Source organism: Salmo salar, chromosome ssa23 (genome assembly GCF_905237065.1).
Source record: "Salmo salar chromosome ssa23, Ssal_v3.1, whole genome shotgun sequence".
NCBI classification, from domain to species: domain Eukaryota; kingdom Metazoa; phylum Chordata; class Actinopteri; order Salmoniformes; family Salmonidae; genus Salmo; species Salmo salar.
The window spans coordinates 15063137-15084718 of NC_059464.1; the positions used below are offsets into that span (position 1 = coordinate 15063137).

General features: G+C 42.9%; 1 protein-coding gene and 1 long non-coding RNA gene across 2 annotated transcripts; one reads left to right on the forward strand and one right to left on the reverse strand.

The window, feature by feature from the left end:
• The first annotated feature begins 1752 nt into the window (after positions 1 to 1752).
• On the forward strand, positions 1753 to 18787 carry LOC106584188 (uncharacterized). Its single transcript, XM_014169176.2, has 5 exons — positions 1753 to 3514; positions 5316 to 5509; positions 5723 to 5867; positions 6123 to 6428; positions 16789 to 18787. The coding sequence occupies exons 1-5, from the start codon at positions 1958 to 1960 to the stop codon at positions 16948 to 16950; spliced, it is 2364 nt and encodes a 787-aa protein (XP_014024651.1). The 5' UTR covers positions 1753 to 1957; the 3' UTR covers positions 16951 to 18787.
• A 1701-nt stretch (positions 18788 to 20488) lies between these two features.
• LOC123729875 (uncharacterized) lies at positions 20489 to 21319 on the reverse strand. The gene is made up of 2 exons (XR_006761573.1): positions 21242 to 21319; positions 20489 to 20651 (listed from the first exon to the last, which is right to left on the reverse strand). It is a non-coding gene; the product is annotated as an uncharacterized lncRNA (long non-coding RNA).
• Between the last annotated feature and the right edge of the window lie 263 nt (positions 21320 to 21582).

The following is a 21582-nucleotide window of genomic DNA, read 5'->3' on the forward strand; positions in this document are numbered from 1 at the left end:
ACCACGCAGCCGTCATACCGCTCAGGAAGGAGACGCAGTCTGTCTCCTAGAGATGAATGTACTTTTGTGCGAAAAGTGCAAATCGATCCCAGAACAACAGCAAAGGACCTTATGAAGATGCTGGAGGAAACAGGTACAAAAGTATCTATATCCACAGTAAAACAAGACCTATATCGACATAACCTGAAAGATCGCTCAGCAAGGAAGAAGCCACTGTTCCAAAACCACCATAAAAAAGCCAGACTACGGTTTGCAACTGCACATGGGGACAAAGATCGTACTTTTTGGAAAAATGTCCTCTGGTCTGATAGGACTGTTTGGCCATAATGACCATCGTTATGTTTGGAGGAAAAAGGAGGAGGCTTGCAAGCCAAAGAACACCATCCCAACCATGAAGCACAGGAGTGGCAGCATCATGTTGTGGGGGTGCTTTTTCTGCAGGAGGGACTGGCAAAATAGATGGCATCATGAAGGAGGAAAATTATGTGGATATATTGAAGCAACATCTCAAGACATCAGTCAGAAAGTTAAAGCTTGGTCGCAAATGGATCTTCAAAATGGACAATGACCCCAAGCAAATTTCCAAAGTTTATTGGCTTAAGGACAACAAAGTCAAAGTATTTCAGCGGCCATCAGAAAGTCCTGACCTCAATCCTACAGAAAATTTGTGGACAGAACTGAAAAAGCGTGTGTGAGCAAGGAGGCCTACAAACCTGACTCAGTTACACCAGCTCTGTCAGGAGGAATGGGCCAAAATGTACCCAACTTATTGTGTAAAGCTTGTGGAAGGCTACCCGAAACGTTTGACCCAAGTTAAACAATTTAAAGGCAATGCTACCAAATACTAATTGAGTGTACGTAAACTTCTGACCCACTGGGAATGTGATGAAAGAAATAAAAGCTGAAATAAATCATTCTCTCTACTATTATTCTGACATTTCACATTCTTAAAATAAAGTGTTGATCCTAACTAACTTAAGACAGGTAATTTTCAAAAGGATTACATTTCAGGAATTGTGAAAAACTGAGTTTAAATGTATTTGGCTAAGGTGTATGTAAACTTCCGACTTCAACTGTACCTTCACAAGGGCAACAGAGCTAACCTATGAGCCTTTATAACAGTTCATAAAGCCTTTATAAGTTGTAAAAGGAGCCTCGTATGGAGAACACCATGTATGAGGCTGTATTAAGGTCATGGGTGCCCAGGGGAGAAGCAGTGCTCTTAGCCTGGAGGTACAGCAGGGTGATGATGTTCTATATTAAAAATAATGTAATATAATTGCTTTGCACTTCTGAGGAATTGGCATTTATTCTCAAATCAATGCACAAGTCTAACAACACATCTCACATAGCACTCAGATGGAGTACTGTATAAGACAACCAGGAAAGTATGTCCAATAAAGAGTTGATGTATATTTTCTCCAGACCTGTGCATCTCTCATGTCCCTGTGCAGCGAGAATTATGTGAACATGCTGCATGGTTATTATCTTATGGGAGATGAGAGAGAACACATATCACTGCAGTTACAATATGGATCTTTAAAGCTTTATCCTCTCAAATCAAGCTGTTGGAGCTGGCAACACTGTTCTAATAGGCAGGTGTGTGTGTGTGTGTGTGTGTGTGTGTGTGTGTGTGTGTGTGTGTGTGTGTGTGTGTGTGTGTGTGTGTGTGTGTGTGTGTGTGTGTGTGTTAGTCAGATATTGCAGTAGTTACTTCCAATAAAGCAATCTGAAACCCTGTTAGATATATCCCATGCTGCTTGTGAATGGTCCAATATGCAGTCCAATACCGCAGCCTTTTTTGGGAGCGCGCTCCATTTACCCACTATCAGCGCTCGCTCCCTGCACCTTTAAGAGTGCGTGCCTAGCTGAAGGTCACTAAACACAAAGCTCTCGCATCTCTGTGGTCCAATATAGCGCATGCGCTCTGCCTGAGGACTGCTACACTGACTGCAATATGGCGAGAATGCCTGGCAGCGCAGGCTGCTCTAGTGACACAGCGAGGACAGAGCGGGAGGAGCACATGAGTTGCCCGGAGACTGAGAGGAGCGGAGATGAGGAGGATGATGAGATCCAGGAGGTACAGATCACTGGGGAGGAGTACGGGGAGGATGAACTGGAGTGGGAGGCAGAGTGCGCAGACCCCAGCAGCTGCTCCACTATGGAAACAGAAGCGGTCCTTATGCGTAGTACGGAGCAGTGCAGCGGTTTGGGACCGGGAGCGGACCCTGGACTGTTTCACATCCCCGGACTGGACTCGGATCCGGAGGGAGACCTGCAGCCGTCTGACCGCTCCAGACTGAGCGAGAACACTCGCCTGGCTACCAGGTATGCGGTACGGATCTTCCGGGAGTACCTGAGCGAGAAATCCCAAAGTCCTGACTTTGAAACTCTGGACAAGGAGGCGCTGTGCGCGGTCCTGCAGTCCTTCTACGCGGAGGCACGCTCTAAGAGCGGCCAGCTCTACAGCAAGTCTTCCCTCATTAGCATTCGGAGTTCTCTTAACCGCTACCTGAATGAGCCACCGTACTGTCGCACCCTGGATCTCACCAAGGACCCGGAGCTACGCAGCGCCAACCTGACCCTGGCCGCGGTCATCAGAAAGCTGGAGGAGCAGGGTGCTGGTCCTGTGGTGCAGAAACAGGCAATCACGCGGGCGGACCTGAGAAAACTCTACACCTCCAGTGTGTTTAACATCGATACGCCATTCGGGCTGCTTAACAAAGTGTGGTTCGAGACATGCATGTATTTCTGTACGAGGGGGCGAGAGAATCAGCGCGAGCTGGAGGAGGATTCATTCGGCCTGGCCATAGACGAGAATGGGAGAAAGTTTATCTATTTCAAAGCACTGGGGCCGTATCACAAGTCTCGCTCCGCGTGCTGGAATAAAAAGAGACCAGACCCGGATGAAGATACTTTGCCGCGCATGTATGAGACCGGAACTGAGTTTTGTCCATATGCCAGCTTTGTAAAGTATGTCTCGAAACGGAACCCATTGTGCAAAGCATTCTTCCAACGACCACGAGACAACTGCTGCGCAAGCGACATAACATGGTATGAGAACAAAGCCATTGGTAAGAACCTGCTTGGCACGAGGATGCAGATGCTGTCGCGTGCTGCCAAACTGTCAAAGACCTACACCAACCACTGCATCGGCGCCGTCTCCATAGCAACGCTCAACAGCATTGCCGGTATAGGGTCAAAGTTGGTGTCACTTCAGATTGCCTCGGAAACAGTCAATGGTGGCGTGCAGTCTCATCTCCAGCTCGTGATCCCGTACATCCAACAGGTTACAGACACAGTGGAACTGAAGCCGCAGAGAACAACAAGGAAAGCTCGTGCTCTCTGCGGTTTTTCGGGACCTCCTTCTCCTAAGAAGCTCTGTGTGCGTCCCGGAGAACGCGCAATGTCCCCTGTGGTCATAGTGGACGGTACAGAGCCCGTGGACATCCGACCCCAGGAGCCCCACCGTCAGCAATCCGCTCCTTTACTGACTGATGTGGTATCCTCGCAGGTAATAGAGTTTCATACAGTGCACCGACAGAGATTATGCTTTTGAATTTTTAAATGTAATGCAGGATAAGCTTACTTATAGACAGCCTCTCAAAAACATCCTCAGATTTAATGCGGAAATGAAATGAGTGCGTAATAGGTTATGTCGCCATTTGGTCACGCACCATTTTCTGAGTTAATGAAATGTTTAAGTGTATAGAGACTTACATCATTTTCGATTTACTGTGAAAGTATTGACCTGTAGGATGTGTGTGGGTTTTTGTATTCTCTTTGGGTGTTCTAGGTGCTTTAGTAAAGAGGTCATGAACATTGTGCTTGCATTCCAAATGGTACCTTATTCCGGATGTAGTACAACTGCATCTTGATTCAGTTTAGGAATCTAATGTTGAATTTGTTAAAGGAGAATTGCATTTGTTTTGATTAAATGAACACATTTATTGTGGTGTTGAAATTGTAGTTTTTGAAATTGTAACCTGTAGTTGTTGATTTCTTTTTTATTGGAACGTCCATGTTGAAATTGTTGTCCTCAGAGCTCCATTGACAATGAGACCCTGGTCTCAATGGGCTCTCCTGATTAAATAAAAGCTCAATAAAAATAGGGATTAGGGTGCCATTTGGGATGCACCCTGTGAGTGCAGAGGAGAGGACAGTAGTGAGTTTTCTTTGGGACTTTGTCTGTTGCTATGGGTTACGGCACCCCAGGCCCACAGTTATTAACCATGCACCACAGTGGAGCCGGCAGGGGTAGAGCCAGAGCGTGCGAGCTCTCACGGACACACACACACACACACACACACACACACACACACACAGAACACACATCTCTTATACCCATTCGCCTAAAGCTCACATTTTTCTGAGACACAGGCACTATAATGAAAAATAAAAGTATGGCAGGCTGTCTCAAGTATCTTTCCTCTAATGACAAAATGAGTGTGTGTGTGTGTGTGTGTGTGTGTGTGTGTGTGTGTGTGTGTGTGTGTGTGTGTGTGTGTGTGTGTGTGTGTGTGTGTGTGTGTGTGTGTGTGTGTGTGTGTGTGTGTCCAGTCTCTTACGAGTTTCATGTTTTTGAGCCATTCCTCTAATGAGCCTGCCTGTTATGTGGCCCCGGGGAGATGGACATGTCTGCTGCATTACCAACAGCTCTGCTCATCTGATTTCTGCTTTATCAGCTACATCTCTCTCTCCCTTTATCTCCCTCCATCTCTGTATATCTACAGTATCTTACTATTTACTGTGTTCTCAGCTTTAAGAGGCAGACTCTGACCTGCAGCCATGGCTGTCTTTCTCCCTCACTGCACTTACCACAGTAAATGCTGACCAGTAGACTTTATAGCTTGTTAGTTTTTCTGAAGTGCAGATTTTTGTGAAGCATTTACAAGGGTTTTTAAACCCTCCTCGATAAGGTAATGTCCTCACCTGTCTCAAAATCTCACCTGTATAGCAGAGGAGCGGAGGAGGCAGATTCCAATCGCCTCTGAGCTCCTTTAATTACACTCAGATCTCTCTTTGCAACCCAAAGCTACCCCTGATATACACACAGACTCTGAAAAGGGCAAATACACTCTTCGTCATGGAGTGCAGTGCATCGTGAGTTCTGTGCTCAAAGCGTTGACGCAGTATGAATGAAGTCTCAGTCTACTACTCCTTACTAGCGTCCTGTCTCTACTTGGTCGCTCATGGAAGAACTCTGTAATGCCTCATGTGTTTAACGGTGTACAGTATGTGTGACAAATGTTTGTTGGACATTTGTGTACATTGGACAATAAAGTGTTCTTCTTTTTCTTCTTCTTGTCTCCCAGGATAGCCGTTATAGCAGCATGGCCAGTAGGCCGCTGGTCTCCCAGTCCCCTGCCTCTCCACTGGGCTCTGGGGGTATCGGGGGCATCCCCACCCCCGCCCAGCTCACAAAGACCAACGCCCCTGTACACATAGATGTAGGAGGACACATGTACACCAGCAGCCTGGCTACACTCACCAAGTACCCCGAGTCACGGTAAGACACACACACACATAGGGTGTTTGAGATCAACTACATTGAAGTGGATTGCACAGTCACTGATCTACAAATGACATTGCATTCCAAATAACTACTCATTATGTGATCAAGATTAGCGATTCTGCTCCTTGCCTTGCTCAACCTGATCCCCTCAAACATGAACATGCACACTCTGATGTCAATCCCAATGATGATATCACCTTCCACCAGGATTGGTCGTCTATTCAACGGGACAGAGCCCATAGTGTTAGATAGTCTGAAGCAGCACTACTTCATAGACCGAGACGGCCATATATTCCGCTACATCCTCAACTTCCTGCGGACGGCCAAACTGCTCCTCCCTGACGACTTCAAAGTGAGTACCTCTGATACTGAGTGAGAGATACTGGAAAACCTCGTCCATAATTCCTTTCTGATAACATAGTGTGTGTAAAACGTTGTGGGTTAACTTTTTAAAAGAATCTGATGAATCATTGTGTGTGTGTGTGTGTGTGTGTGTGTGTGTGTGTGTGTGTGTGTGTGTGTGTGTGTGTGTGTGTGTGTGTGTGTGTGTGTGTGTGTGTGTGTGTGTGTGTGTGTGTGTGTGTGTGTGCGTGCGTATGTGTTCCAGGAGTACTCTCTACTCTATGAGGAGGCCAGGTTCTTCAAGCTATCCCCACTACAAGCAGAATTGGAATGCTGGAGGAGTGAGCGTGAGGCCAGGAGTGTGTGGCGTGTGTGTGAGTGTGTGGTGGTGCGTGTAGCTCCAGAGCTGGGGGAGAGGATCACTCTGAGTGGAGACAGGGCTTTGATCGAGGACGTGTTTCCAGAGGTCGGGGACGTCATGTGTAACTCCATGAATGCAGGCTGGAATCATGACTCTACTCACGTCATACGCTTTCCACTCAATGGATACTGTCACCTCAACTCTGTACAGGTAACATGACAGACACTACCCTTCCAATACCACTGCTTACCATGAAAATAACTACCCAACATCCTAAAATAACAGATTACGTCACCTCAACTCACAATGAATAAGGTCACCTCAACTCATATCACATTAACCCACCTCAACTCTGTATAGGTAGCCTTAAAAACATGCTCCAGAACTTTGGCGACTACAAAGTATTTTTTATATTTGCGCTGGATGTGTCAATGTGTAGTTCATAGATGCATAATCTATGAGCAGAATCACTGTTTTACCTCAATTAGCCATGAAATCCCTAGTTTGAAAACAACAGTTTTTCTGGAAGCTGTGCTGCGCCATTTTGCCTATATTTTCTACCATGTGGGCCAGCCCCCTAGCAATTTGAGTTCAACCAATGAGCTTCAGCCCCTCGCCATTTGAGTGACAGCTAGCAAGAGACACATCATGCACACACAGCAGAACAAGAGAAAGCACAATGACGTGGCGTACCTGCACATAACGGTATGTGATGTAGTACGCAATGTTTGGGTAAACCTTTTGGCTTGTGAGTGTTACTTTCAGAACTACTGGCTAAAAAGTATACAAAATCTCTTTAACTCCATATATGTAACATCACACTAACCAGTACCCATGGCATAAGCATAGTATAACCTTAAATAACCTCATACAGGGCCAGACCAACCAGGGGAAAGAGAGACTAATCCTGTTTAGATATGAAAAATATAGCCATCGGCTACCGTGTCTGCTGGAATGATAGGAGAGAGGGAGAGTGAGAGTCACAGAGAGAGGGAGGGAGAGTGAGAGTGAGAAAGAGACAGACAGAAGGAGGCAGGGAGAGAGAAAAACAGAGCGAGAGAGAGATGGAGGCAAACAAAGGTTTCTATTGTACTGCCTGCGACAGTCACACAGAAAGAGAAGGAGAGAGCGACAGAGTAAGAGAGAGAGAGAGCGAGAGAGAGAGCTAGGGATGGAGGCAGACAGAGGATAGAGTAACAGCTGCTCCTTCAGGGCATGCTAATGGAATGTCATCTTGCAGCTATAGAGAGAATGTCTGCCTACCAAATGGTACATTATTACCTATTTAGTACACTACTTTTGAGAAGGGCCAATAGTGCACTACATAGGGTGTCATTTGGGACACTATTATTTTTATCTTTTTTTTGGGGCGTCTGTGTCTGCATCTGTTTGTGTTGTATGTGTGAGTTGTCATGAGAGAGGGGATGAGTGTTTTTTGATAACAAGGAGATGGATGGCTTCTGCCTGCTCAGAAACAAACTGTGACCCCATAGGGAAAAATAATATGATGGACTATATTTCAATAAAATATTTAAATATATTGGGAAAATGTATTTAGCAATTATATAACTAAATCAAATATACAGTTTGTACGTATTTGTAAAATATATGTGTAAAATACACAATCACACCTCACAATATTCTCTACCCCGACGATAATGTTGAGTCGCTATGGTACAATTGCTTGCGAAAGTATTCACCCCCTTGGCATTTTTCCTATTTTGTTGCCTTACAACCTGGAATTAAAATAGATTTTTGGGGGGTTTGTATCATTTTATTTACACGACATGCCGACCACTTTGAAGATTCTAAATATTTTTTCTTGTGAAACAAACAAGAAATAAGACAAAAAAAAACTGAAAACTTGAGCGTGCATAACCCTAAGTCAATACTTTGTAGAGCCACCTTTGCAGCAATTACAGCTGCAAGTCTCTTGGGGTATGTCTCTATAAGCGTGGCACATCTAGCCACTGGGATTTTTGCCCATTCTTCAAGGCAAAACTGCTTCAGCTCCTTCAAGTTGGATGGGTTCCACTAGTGTACAGCAATCTTTAAGTCATACCACAGATTATCAATTGGATTGATGTCTGGGCTTTGACTAGGCCATTCCAAGACATTTCATTGTTTCCCCTTAAACCATTCAAGTGCTGCTTTAGCAGTATGCTTAGGGTCATTGTCCTGCTGGAAGGTGAACCTCCGTCCCAGTCTCAAATCTCTTGAAGACTGAAACAGGTTTCCCTCAAGAATTTCCCTGTATTTAGTGCCATCCATCATTCTTTCAATTCTGACCAGTTTCCCAGTCACTGCCGATGAAAAACATACCCACAGCATGATGCTGCCACCACCATGCTTCACTGTGGGGATGGTGTTCTCGGGTGATGAGAGGTGTTGGGTTTGCGCCAGACATAGCATTTTCCTTGATGGCCTAAAAGCTCAATTTTAGTCTCATCTAACCAGAGTACCTTCTTCCATATGTTTGGGGAATCTCACATATGCCTTTTGGCAAACACCAAATGTGTTTGTTTATTTTTTTTCTTTGAGCAATGGCTTTTTTCTTGACACTCTTCCGTAAAGCCCAGATCTGTGGAGTGTACAGCTTAAAGTGGTCCTATGGACGGATACTCCGATCTCTGCTGTGGAGCCTTGCAGCTCCTTCGGGGTTATCTTTGGTCTCTTTGTTGCCTCTCTGATTAATGCCCTCCTTGCCTGATCCGTGAGTTTTGGTGGGCGGCCCTCTCTTGGCAGGTTTGTTGTAGTGCCATATTCTTAAAAAAATGTTATAATGGATTTAATGGTGCTCTGTGGGATGTTCAAAGTTTCTGATATTTTTTTATAGCCCAACCCTGATCTGTACTTCTCCACAACTTTGTCCCTGACCTGTTTGGAGAGCTCCTTGGTCTTCACAGTGCGGCTTGCTTGGTGGTGCCCCTTGCTTAGTGGTGTTGCAGACTCTGGGGCCTTTCAGAACAGGTATATATATACAGTATATATACTGAGATCATGTGACAGATCATGTGACACTTGGATTGCACACAGGGGGACTTTATTTAACTAATTATGTTACTTCTGAAGATAAATGTTTGCACCAGATCTTATTTAGGTGCTTGATAGCAAAGGGGGTGAATACATATGCACGCACCACTTTTCCATTTTTTTTATTTTTATTTTTTATTATATTTTGAAACAAGTTATTTTTTTCATTTGACCTCACCAATTTGGACTATTTTGTGTATGTCCATTACATGAAATCCAAATAAAAATCCATTTAAATTACAGGTTGTAATGTAACAAAATAGGAAAAATGCCAAGGGGGGTGAATATTTTTACAATGCACTGTACCTTAAATAAGGTGTTTATTTCGAAAAGTCACTTGAACGTAGAACACATCTGTAAATATATTGTAAGAAATATTAAAATAAAAATGTCCTGAGCTGTCAATGACAATTTGAAATGTTCCCAAGCCCCGCCTCCAACTGACAGAGCAGCCATTGCAATTTAGAATTTTCTCTAGAAGAAGGAGAAGAGCAGGTGCCACCATCAAAAAGCTTTCTCGTGGATAATGGCATTTTATTTGATTATACGTTTATAACATTGAATTAAAATATGTTTTTAACCGGGTGGGTGACAGAGGAAGAAGATCACTTCATCAACTGCAAGCAAGAGTTTTCATCAATTTGCTAACAAAGCTACCTAGCTCCTTCTTTAGCTTGCCATCAACGTGCAGTGTGACTGTCCAAGGTAAGAATTGTTTTGAAAATTAAAGTTGATAAGAGTTGTCCTGGAATAGAGCCAAGTAGAGTTAATGTCATGTACAGTGCCTTCGGAAAGTGTTCAGACCCCTTGACTTTTTCCACATTTTGTTGCGTTACATCTTCATTCTAAAATTGATTAAATTGTTTTTCTTCCTCATCAGTCTACACACAATACCCCATAATGACAAAGTAAAAATAGGTTATTAGAAATGTTTGCATATTTGGGGAGTTTCTATTATTCTTGTCTGCAGATCCTCTCAAGCTGTATCAGGTTGGATGGGGAGCTTTGCTGCACAGCTATTTTCAGGTCTCTCCAGAGATGTTTGATAGGGTTCAAATCCGGACTCTGGCTGGGCCACTCAAAGACATTCAGAGACTTGTCCAGAGGCCACTCCTGCATTGTCTTGGCTGTGTGCTTAGTGTCGTTCTCCTGTTGAAAGGTGAATCTTCACCCCAGTCTGAGGTCCTGAGCACTCTGGAGCAGGTTTTCATCAAGGATCTTGCTTCTGAGGCTCCCGAGGGGCGCAGTGGTCTAAGACACTGCATCTCAGTGCAAGAGGCATCACTGCAGTACCTGGTTTGAATCCAGGCTGCATCACATCTGGCCGTGATTGGGAGTCCCATAGTGTGGCACACAATTGGCCCGGCGTCGTCCGGGTTTGGCTGAGGTAGGCCATCATTGTAAATAAGAATTTGTTCTTAACTGACTTGCCTGATTAAATAAAAATAAATAAAAATAAAATTGCTGTACTTTGCTCTGTTCATATGTGCCTCGATCCTTACTAGTCTCCCAGTCCCTGCTGCTGAAAAACATCCCCACAGTATGATGCTGCCAACACCATGCTTCACCGTAGGGATGGTGCCAAGTTTCCTCCAGGCGTGATGCTTGGCATTCAGGCCAAAGAGTTAAATTTTGGTTTCATCAGAACAGAGATTATTTTTTATCATTGTCAGAGAGTCTTTAGGTGCTTTTTGTCAAACTCCAAGTGGGCTGTCATGTGCCTTTAACTGAGGAGTGGTTTCCGTTTGGCCACTCTACCATAACGGCCTGAGTGGTGGAGTGCTGCAGAGATGGTTGTCCTTCTAGAAGGTTCTCCCATTTCCACAGAGGTACTCTGGAGCTCTGTCAGAGTGACCATCTGGTTCTTGGTCACCTCCTTGACCAAGGCCCTTCTCCCCCGATTGCTCAGTTTGGCTGGGCATACAGTTCTAGGAAGAGCCTTGGTTGTTCCAAACTTCTTCCCTTTAAGAATGATGGAGGCCACTGTGTTCTTGGTGACCATCAATCCTGCAGACATTTTTGTTGTACCCTTCCCCAGATCTGTGCTTCGACACAGTCCTGTCAACTGTGGGACCTTATATAGACAGGTGTGTGCCTTTCCATATCATGTCCAATTAATTGAATTTACCACAGGTGGACTCCAATCAAGTTGTAGAAACATCTGAATGATGATCAATGGAAACAGAATGCACCTGAGCTCAATTTCGATTCTCATATCAAAGGGTCTGAATACTTATGTAAATAAGGTATTTCTGTTTTTTATTTGCAAAAAATTCAAAAAAAACTGTTTTCACTTTGTCATTATGGGGTATTGTGTGTAGATTGCTGAGTTAAAAAAAAATAGAATAAGGCTGTCACTTAACAAAATGTTGAAAAAGACAAGGTGTCTGAATATTTTCCGAATGCACCGTATGTATTATTTTTTTATTTAATTGCCAAAGCTATTGTTAAATGTTATTGGCCAACCAAGCATTGTGTTGCTTGCTAACTAGCTAGCTTAGCTGGCTTTAGTGAGGGTTGGGTGTCTCTGATACTTGCTAGATTATCTCTAGCAAAACATTATCCAGTATCCTTCTGGTCTGAAGCCTCAGCTGCCTATGGACAGCCAATGTAAGTAGTCTTTTGTATCATTTAGCTAGCTAGTTCCCAATGAAATTAAAATTTGTTCATGAACATTAACCCCTTATTTATTCTTCATCTTGTGTAGAAGCGTTTCACTGACTCTCTGTCTCTAAATGATCCACAGGTTAACTTTCAGCTTGTGAGTCTGCAATGGACACTGAACGTAAAGGAATCTGCATTGTAAGTATCAATTTGATGTTCATGAACATTACCCCTAATTCTTCATCTTATGTGGAAGCGTTTCACTGACTCTGTCTCTGCATTATCCACGGGGTAACTGTCAACTTGTGAGTCTGAAAATATAAACTGGAGGTGAAGGAATCTGCATTGTATCAATTTGATTTTCAAATACAGATGTTAACTGCACAGAGATAATTTGTACATTATAATTTGTCTTTCAGATTCCACCTCCCAGTGACTAACATGACACAATTCAACAATGGACCAAGTTATTTGAGCAAAAAATAAAGATTATTGAAAGCACACTTTTATTTGTCAGTCATTTGTATTTGTTAGGGATTTCCATTAGCTGCTGCCACTCTTCTTGGGGTCCAAACACATTAAGGTACTTACATTGCATCTAAAACAAAAGATAAAACAGTACATCATATAACATTATTACACCACTACATATCTATAATACAAAATTTACAATACCACCATACAACAATATTACAATGTACGTGTGTGTAGAGTGCGTATGCGTGTGTCTGTACCTTTGTGTGTGCCTCTTCACAGTCCCTTCTGTTCCATAAGGTGTATGTTTACCAGATTTTTAATCTGATTCTACTGCTTGCATCAGTTACCTGATGTGGAATAGAGTTCTATGTAGTCATGGATCTATGTAGTACTGTGCTCTTCCCTAGTCTGTTCTGGACTTGGGGATTGTGAAGAAACCTCTGGTGGCATGTCTTGTGGGGTATGCATGGGTGTCCGAGCTGTGTGCTAGTAGGTTAAACAGACAGTTCGGGACATTCAGCTTGTTAACACTTCTTACAAAAACAAATAGTGATGAAGTCAATCTCGCCTCCACTTTGAGCCATGAGAGATTGACATGCATATCTTTAAAGTTAGCTCCCAGTTTACTTTTAAGGGCCAACCGTGCTGCCCTGTTCTGAGCCAATTGTAATTTTCCTAAGTCCCTCTTTGTGGCACCTGACCACTCTACTGAACAGTAGTCCAGGTGTGACAAAACTAGGGCCTGTTGGACCTGCCTTGTTGATAGTGTTGTAAAGAAGGCACGGCAACGCTTTATTATGGACAGACTTCTCCCCATCTTAGCTACTGTTGAATCAATATGTTTTGACTATGACAGTTTACAATCCAGGGTTACTACAAGCAGTTTAGTCACCTCAACGAACTCAATTTCCACATTATTCATTACATGATTTAGTTGAGGTTTAGGGTTTAGTGAATGATTTGTCCCAAATACAATGCTTTTAGTTTTAGAAATATTCAGGACTAACTTATTCCTTGCCACCCGTTCTGAAAATAACTGCAGGTCTTTGTTAAGTGTTGCAGTCATTTCAGTCACTGTAGTAGCTGGCACGCATAGTGTTGAGTCATCTGCATACATAGATACACTGGCTTTACTCAAAGCCAGTGGCATGTCGTTAGTAAAGATTTTAAAAAGTAAGGGGCCTAAACAGCTGCCCTGGGGAATTCCTGATTCTACCTGGATTATGTTGGAGAGGCTTCCATGAAAGAACACCCTCTGTGTTCTGTTAGACAGGTAACTCTTTATCCACAATATAGCAGGGGGTGTAAAGCCATTACACATACGTTTTTCCAGGAGCAGACTGATCGATATTGTCAAAAGCCGCACTGAAGTCTAACAAAACAGCCCCCACAATATTTTTATCATCAATTTCTCTCAGTCATGAGTCATTCATTAAAACTACACCACAGCATGCTGTTGTGATTTAGTGCTGTACTTTGTAGTTTTATGCATTTAATTTGTATGTAGCCTAGCTACAGTATGTAAGGTGAAAAGCTACATTTTCCATTCATTAAAATACATGGCAACATATATTTTAAAATATATTTTTGAATATGCACTGAACAAAAATATAAATGCAATATGCAACAATTTCAAAGATTTTACTGAGTTACAGTTCATATAAGGAAATCAGTTGATTGAAATAATTAGGCGTTCATCTATAGGTTACACATGACTGGGAATAAGCACACTACATGACCAAAAGTATGTGGACAACTGCTCGTAGAACATCTCCTTCCAAAATCATAGGCATTAATATGGAGTTTGTCCCCTTTGCTGCTATAAGAGCCTCCACTCTTCTGGGAAGGCTTTCCACTAGATGTTTAAACATTGTTGCAGGGTCTTGCTTCCATTCATCCATAAGAGCATTAGTGAGGTCTGGCACTGATGTTGGGCGATTAGGCCTGGCTCGCAGTCGGTGTTCCAATTCATCCCAATGGTGTTTGATGGGGTTGAGGTCAGGGCTCTGTGAAAGCCAGTCAAGTTCTTCCACACCGATCTCGACAAACCATTTCTGTATGGACCTGGCTTTGTGCAAAGGGGCATTGTCATGCTCAAACAGGAAAGGGCCTTCCCCAAACTGTTGCAACAAAGTTGGAAGCACAGATTCGTCTAGAATGTCATTCTATGCTGTAGCGTAAACATTTATCTTCACTGGAACTAAAGGGCGTAGCTCGAACCATGAAACACAGCCCCAGACCATTATTTCTCCTCCACCAAACTTTACAGTTGGCACTATGCATTGGGGCAGGTAGCGTTCTCCTGGCATCCGCCAAACCCAGATTCGTCCGTCGGACTGCCAGGTGGTGAAGCGTGATTCACCACTCCAGTTAACGCTTTTCCACTACTCCAGTTAACGCTTTTCCACTGCTCCAGAGTCCAATGGCAGTGAGCTTTACACCACTCCAGCCAATGCTTGGCATTGCACATGGTGATCTTAGGCTTGTGTGCTGCTGCTCGGCCATGGAAACCCATTTCATGAAGCTCCCGACTAACAGTTGTGCTAACGTTGCTTCCAGAGGCAGTTTGGAACTCGATAGTGAGTGTCGCAACCAAGGCCAGAGGATTTTTACACGCTACATGCTTCAGCACTCGGTGGTCCCATTCTGTGAGCTTGTGTGGCCTACAACTTCATGGCTGAGCCGTTGTTGCTCCTAGACATTTCCACTTCACAATAAAGGCACATACAGTTGACCGGGGCAGCTTTAGCAGGGCAGAAATTTGATGAACTGACTTCTTGGAAAGGTGGCATCTTATGACGGTGCCACATTGAAAGTCACTGAGCTCTTCAGTAAGGCCATTCTACTGCCAATGTTTGTCTATCGAGATTGCATGGCTGTGTGCTCGATTTTACACACCTGTCTGCAAGGGGTGTGGCTGAAATAGCCGAATACACTCATTTGAAGGGGTGTCCATATACTTTTGTATATATAGTGTAAATGCATATGTTGGTCACAAATATATATATTTTTAAGTAGGGGCCTTGATCAGAAAACCAGTCAGTATCTGGTGTGACTACTATTTGCCTCATGCAGCGCAACACATCTCCTTCACATAGAGTTGATCAGGCTATTGATTGTGGCCTGTGGATTGTAGTTCCACTCTTCTTCAATGGCTGTGGGAAGTTGCTGGAAATTGTCGGGAACTGGAACACGCTGTTGTACACGTTGATCCAGAGCATCCCAAACATGCTCAATGGGTGACATGTATGTTGATTATTCAGGCCATGGAAGAACTGCGACATTCTTAGCATCCAGGAATTGTGTACAAATCCTTGCGACATGGGGCTGTGCATTATGATGCTGAATTATGAGGTGATGGATGAATGGCACGACAATGGGCCATCAGGATCTCATCACGGTATATCTGTGCATTCAAATTGCCATCGATAAAATGGAATTGTGTTTGTTGTCCGTAGCTTATGCCTGCCCATTCCATAATCCCACCATGGGACACTCTGTTCACAACATTGACATCAGCAAACCTCTCACCCACACGCTACACATTGTCTGTCATCTGCCCGGTACAGTTGAAACCGGGATTCCTCCCTGAAGAGCACACCTCTCCAACGTGCCTTCTAAGGTGAGCATTTTCCCACGGAAGTCGGCTATGACGCCGAACTGCAGTCAGGTCAAGACTCTGGTGAGGAGGACGACCACGCAGTTGAGCTTCCCTGAGACGTTTTCTGTCAGTTTGTGTAGAAATTCATCGGTTTTGCAAACCCACAGTTTCAGCTTCCGGGTGGCTGGTCTCAGACAATCCTGCAGGTGAAGAAGCTGGATGTGGAGGTCCTGGGCATGTGTGGTTACACATGGTCTGTGGTTGTAAGGCCAGTTGGATGTACTGCCAAATTCTCTAAAATGACAATAGAGATGGCATATAGTAGAGAAATCATTATTCTCTAGCAACAGTTCTGCTGGACATACCTGCAGTCAGCATGCCAATTGCACGCTCCCTCAAAAATTGAGACATCTGTGGCATTGTGTTGTGTGACAAAACTGCACATTTTAGAGTGGACTTTTATTGTCCCAAGCACAAGGTGCACCTTTGTAATGATCCTGCTGTTTAATCAGCTTCTTAAAATTCCACACCTGTCAGGTGGTGGATTATCTTAGAAAAGGAAGTGCCTTCTACCAGGGAAGTAAACAAATGAATGCACACAATTTGAGAATAATAAGGTTTTTGTGAGTATAACACTTTACATGTTGTGTTTATAATTTTGGGCACTGTTTGTGCTATTGTTAGTAACACATTTGCACATTTACACACACATTGGTTTTCTTCCACAAACTGTATTCCTGTATGACTGTGTGGTACTATCAACCCTGAATCAGGCCCTCTCTGAAATTACTTTTGACCACAATGGTGTGTGTTTTTGTGTCCGGTGTCTGTAATGCATGTGTGTTTGATTGACAGGTATTGGAGAGGTTGCAACAGAGAGGGTTCGAGATAGCAGGGGCATGTGGTGGAGGAGTAGACTCCTCCCATTTCAGTGAGTACGTCCTACGCAGGGAGGGGAGGAGCAACGGACAGCGTGGCCCCACACTCATCTGCATCAAACAGGAAGCACTGGACTAAGCCCTGCCCGGGTCAGGGGTAACAGTGGATGATTGGTCAGGAGAGGAGCTGGAGCCACGCCTACATCTCCAAGGGAACACCAAGAAAGCCTGACCGGAAGTTTGTTTTAAATTTGTAGGGTCGTCGCTAGTTACGACAGCCACAAAGTCATAAACCTCGCCTATTTCTACAATTTCTCTTAAATTATTTGATTTTAAACATAACCCTAACCTTAACCACACTGCTAACCATGAGCCTAACCCTAACCTTAAATTAAGACAAAAAAGCACATTTTTGTTTTCATTCATTTTTACGATATAGACAATTTTGACTTTGTGGCTGTGGTAACTAGTGTAAACCGATTTGTTTTTACATGGTCGGTGCTATGTTGGTGATGGTGATCTTACCTACACCAATAGGAGCGCAGTAGAACTATGACCTCTCCGCTATAAACCATGGAAGTCACTGACCTGGCGGTACTCAGCTAGACACTAGCTAGGTTTTCATTAACTTGTACAGTCATTTTTTGTTGACATTTAGAAAGATTGCATAGGAGGTAGATGCAACAATTGCCCGTCCAGGTGTGTTTACATTGAACTGTCTTGTGTTGATAAAAACAGCTAGATGTAATGAGGTTGTTGAAGGGTTTTAAATGATCAATTTTGGCAAATTGTGCATTAATAAAGTGCCCACCTATCTGTTTCATGTCTCAGGTAGCTCGCAAAAGCCAGAATGGATAGAATGCAAGAATGTACTAATATTTTCCATATTTTTATCATTCTCATGTGCCTACTTATCGCCATGGTCTGGGTCATGGTGTAACTTGCACTAGATAAGATTTGAAACAATTTCATGGTGAAACTTCAAGTTCCAATGTAAAGCAATTCAGGCATTGTTGAAAGTCAAAACATTACTTTACTTGCAAAGAAACACAGTATTTTTTTAGTTGGAAAAATTGATGTTGCAAGCAGTAGGCATTTAGAAATAAATGTGGAGTGAACCTTTATAGTTACGTGATAACGTCACATGCCCACCGTACCTTCCGATTTTTTTGCAATCTTAATTTATTCCATCATCATTTGTCACAATAAATCCACCCCTCGAATGGAATAAATGTATTAGATCTTTCGAAAATGTATGCTACAACTGCCGTTTCCATTACAAATGTCGCAAACTTTTTTGCCAACGTTGCTTTTGTTGAATAAACCTGGATCAATGGAAACTTGCCACGTGACTGACACCTCTCTCCCTACTGTCATAGTACTACTCATGTTTTCATGTAGGATTATTGTTTCATAGTGTCATAATAATTCATTATAATTAGAATTCATTCAGATTCTTACAATAATGTAAATAGTCATAGAAATGGGATGCAATCATGACTGAAACTCAAAAATTGAGAAACGGCACTGATGAATATGGAAGGTATGCAGTTGAATGTTAAAAAGCACAAGTGCAAACAAGCACAGCCATCCTTGTCTGGGAAATCTAACCCAGCCTAAACTAAATAGATAAAAGGTCATATGTGGTTCTGTGAAGCTACAGTTACTATTATGAGGCACTTATGGAAGTTTTTCTTCTAGGAAATGTTGTAAACCAAAAATATGGTTTTCCCAGTTTTAAGTCTTTAACTTGACATGAAAATGGAATTCTGAAGAGGTTCTTCATGAGACTTCAACATTTTATATTCATCAGATTGATAAAAGAGATGTGTCTTGTCAGAGATGAAATTGATGCATGTTTTATGCTGATTATTACAGAGCAGCAGAGAGGATTTGAGGTCTGTATCAAAATCGTCTTCCTCTGTTTCACTAGAGGAAAACCTGTATGGATGAATGTACCTCAAAAATGTTAATAAATATTTCATACAAAATATGTGTGTGTGTTAACTCTTATGCAGGAAACTAAATGATTCGAATATTGACTCAAATGTCAATTTTAATTAGGCCAGTTTTACTCTTCCATCACTGCAGACTGACGGTAGAATTGAAACCGGAAAGTTTAGGGGGAGGTTTGCATTAACTTTAGATACCACCATGGTAAATATCTCAATTGCTTCAGATTTTAAGAGGAAGTAGTTCATGAATATGCATGAGCAATTTATGAATCTCAATTATTCAGAATTGCTTTTGTCTTCCTGGATTTGACGAGCTGTCAGAGGAGGGAGGGGATTGTCTTTGATCTGGAACAGCAACAGGAAGCGGGGGGGACACATGATGATGTGCTTGTTAACATTACCGATGACAACAATCAATCATTTAACAATCACCTAATCAAACAGTAATCACACAAATGAAAATACCCTCACACTATTTGCACCCTGCTGTAACTGGCAGTTATATGAAACAGTTTGCATAGCTGACCTCGATTAAGGGGCCAACATTCATTTCTGCTATCAGATCCTGCTTTAACTGGCACACTGTCAATTTGCCTAGCTTACTGTTACGTTAGAGGTCAGCAGTCATTTCAACTGAAATAATTCTGATCCATTTCATTCTCTCCTCCCTCCCTCTGTATTTCATAACCCGGGGTAGAGCTGTGCCTAAAGCTCCTCTCTGCCATATTTAAAGGTAATGGAATAATGAATCTCAAACACATCCCACATCCACAACTCTCCCCAACACACATTTCCACACGCACACGCCCCAAAGGATCACTATTTTTCCTCCAAGCGACCACCTAAAGGTGTCAACATAAAATTTAAACGACAATGTGTGAGTAATGAGGCAATTAACAAAGAATCACTGATATACTATAAAAGTACACAATACAGTCAATCAACTTGGTTGGCTATAGAGTGAGTCTAACCACCTTCTAACCAACACACACATGATAACCCCACATTAAACCATACCAAGAAACCAACTTGCGTATCAATTTAGTCATGGCCGCTAACATTTCTTAATGAACCAAATCTAAAATGAGGTCAAATCAGGAAGTGCAGTTGCTCTTTGAAGGAGGCCTGGGTAAGGTCAAAATGCCAACTTTGATTAATTATTTCTCAATTATGCTTTTAGATACAAATGTCAAATACATGTTAATACACCTTCTTTCAAAGGACCATTGTGAGGATAAATGTTTGTGAAAATCCCTCAAATCATTGTATTTTTTTGTCCTGGTTTTGTATGGAATCCCTCCATAAACTTAATTGAATTGTCACAGGTTTACAATCATCAGGTGACCCATGTAAACATCAGAGTAAGGAATGGCTGTCACAGACATCAATCAGTCTGGGTTATTATTAGCATGAAACTGAACTGAAAAACAAGGAAAAAGACAGTGACCTCACCGCAGACAACTCTCTGAATCACACTAAGGGCAGACGGCCACTGCTTTGGGCTGTAACGCACAGAGCTGCCTTATACTGTTCTGACCTCTTCTCTCACACACAGAATTGTCCTGTTCAATAAGTGCAATATTAAATTTGTTGGTCCTGCCAACATGACTGTAATATTTCTCAGCATGTACCAGCAGAGCTCAGTGACATTGTTGACACTGCTACAAATTGTTAGAAAATAAAATAACCATAATAGTACAAACAAATATCAACAACAAAAGGTGGAAGAGAGATGGATTGTATTATGCTGTTTAATCACACTGTTCTCACTAAAGCAGGGACTTGAGAGTGTCGTAGAGGAGGGTCCTGTTCCAGGCAGAGAGACCCAAGTCATCCTCTGAACCCCAGCCCTCTGTAGTACTGACATACTGTCTGCTGGCCACACCTGAGAGAGAAAGAGAAAGAGCGCAAGACAGTCAGACAGACCGACAGACAGACGGACAGACGGACGGACGAAATCACCAAGAGATAAAACGTTCATAAAAAAGTAATGGCAACACCACTATGCCAGACAGTTTCCCTTGTCTCCTGTTTCTTCTTCACATTTTGACAGACTGAGGCAATGCCTGAGAGAGCAGAAAGGAAGGCCCTGTAGCTCTACAGAGGAAAGAGAGAGGACGCAAGAGAGGAAAAGCTCCTCAGGCAGCAGGGTTCTCTAGGTAAAGGAGTTCAAAGGCAATGGTTAATGTGTTCAATTTACAGAGCTTCATCTCTAAACCCATCGCCTGCAGGGCCAGGGAATTAAACAAACTGAGTACAATTAGAGACTCGTTAACCTAAACTAACAGTCCTGCGCATGTCTGCTATAATACTGTACAGATCTTGTCTCCCCTGAAGTTGTTTCTCAGAAGTGACATTAACATAGGTGTTCCCCATAGAAGCATCCCTACCCACCATAAAACCACTGATAACCAAGAACCTCCATCCACTCTCTCAGAATAATCACACACAGACAGGCGAGTGGTGTACCTGTACCTGGTTTCCAGGGGAGTCAAGTGGTCCCGTCCTGCGAGGTCCAATGGCAACCAGGGCAGTGAGGTTGGCTTCTCTGTGTTGCAGCTGCAGGAGAGAGAGGGTTGTAAAACCCTCCAAAGGACTGCTAGTTGAATGCTCATAAAGGAACAACTGAAACAGTGTGAAGCTAGGGTATTTCTATAAAACGATATACAGTCAGGTCAATAAAGTATCAAACTAGCTAAATCTCAACAAATGAATATGTAAATGTTATCAAGGTCTCATAGAGACCTCACACGCTGACACACACACACACACACACAATAGGTGCTTTAATTTGATTCAGCTTTGTGCCTGCCGCA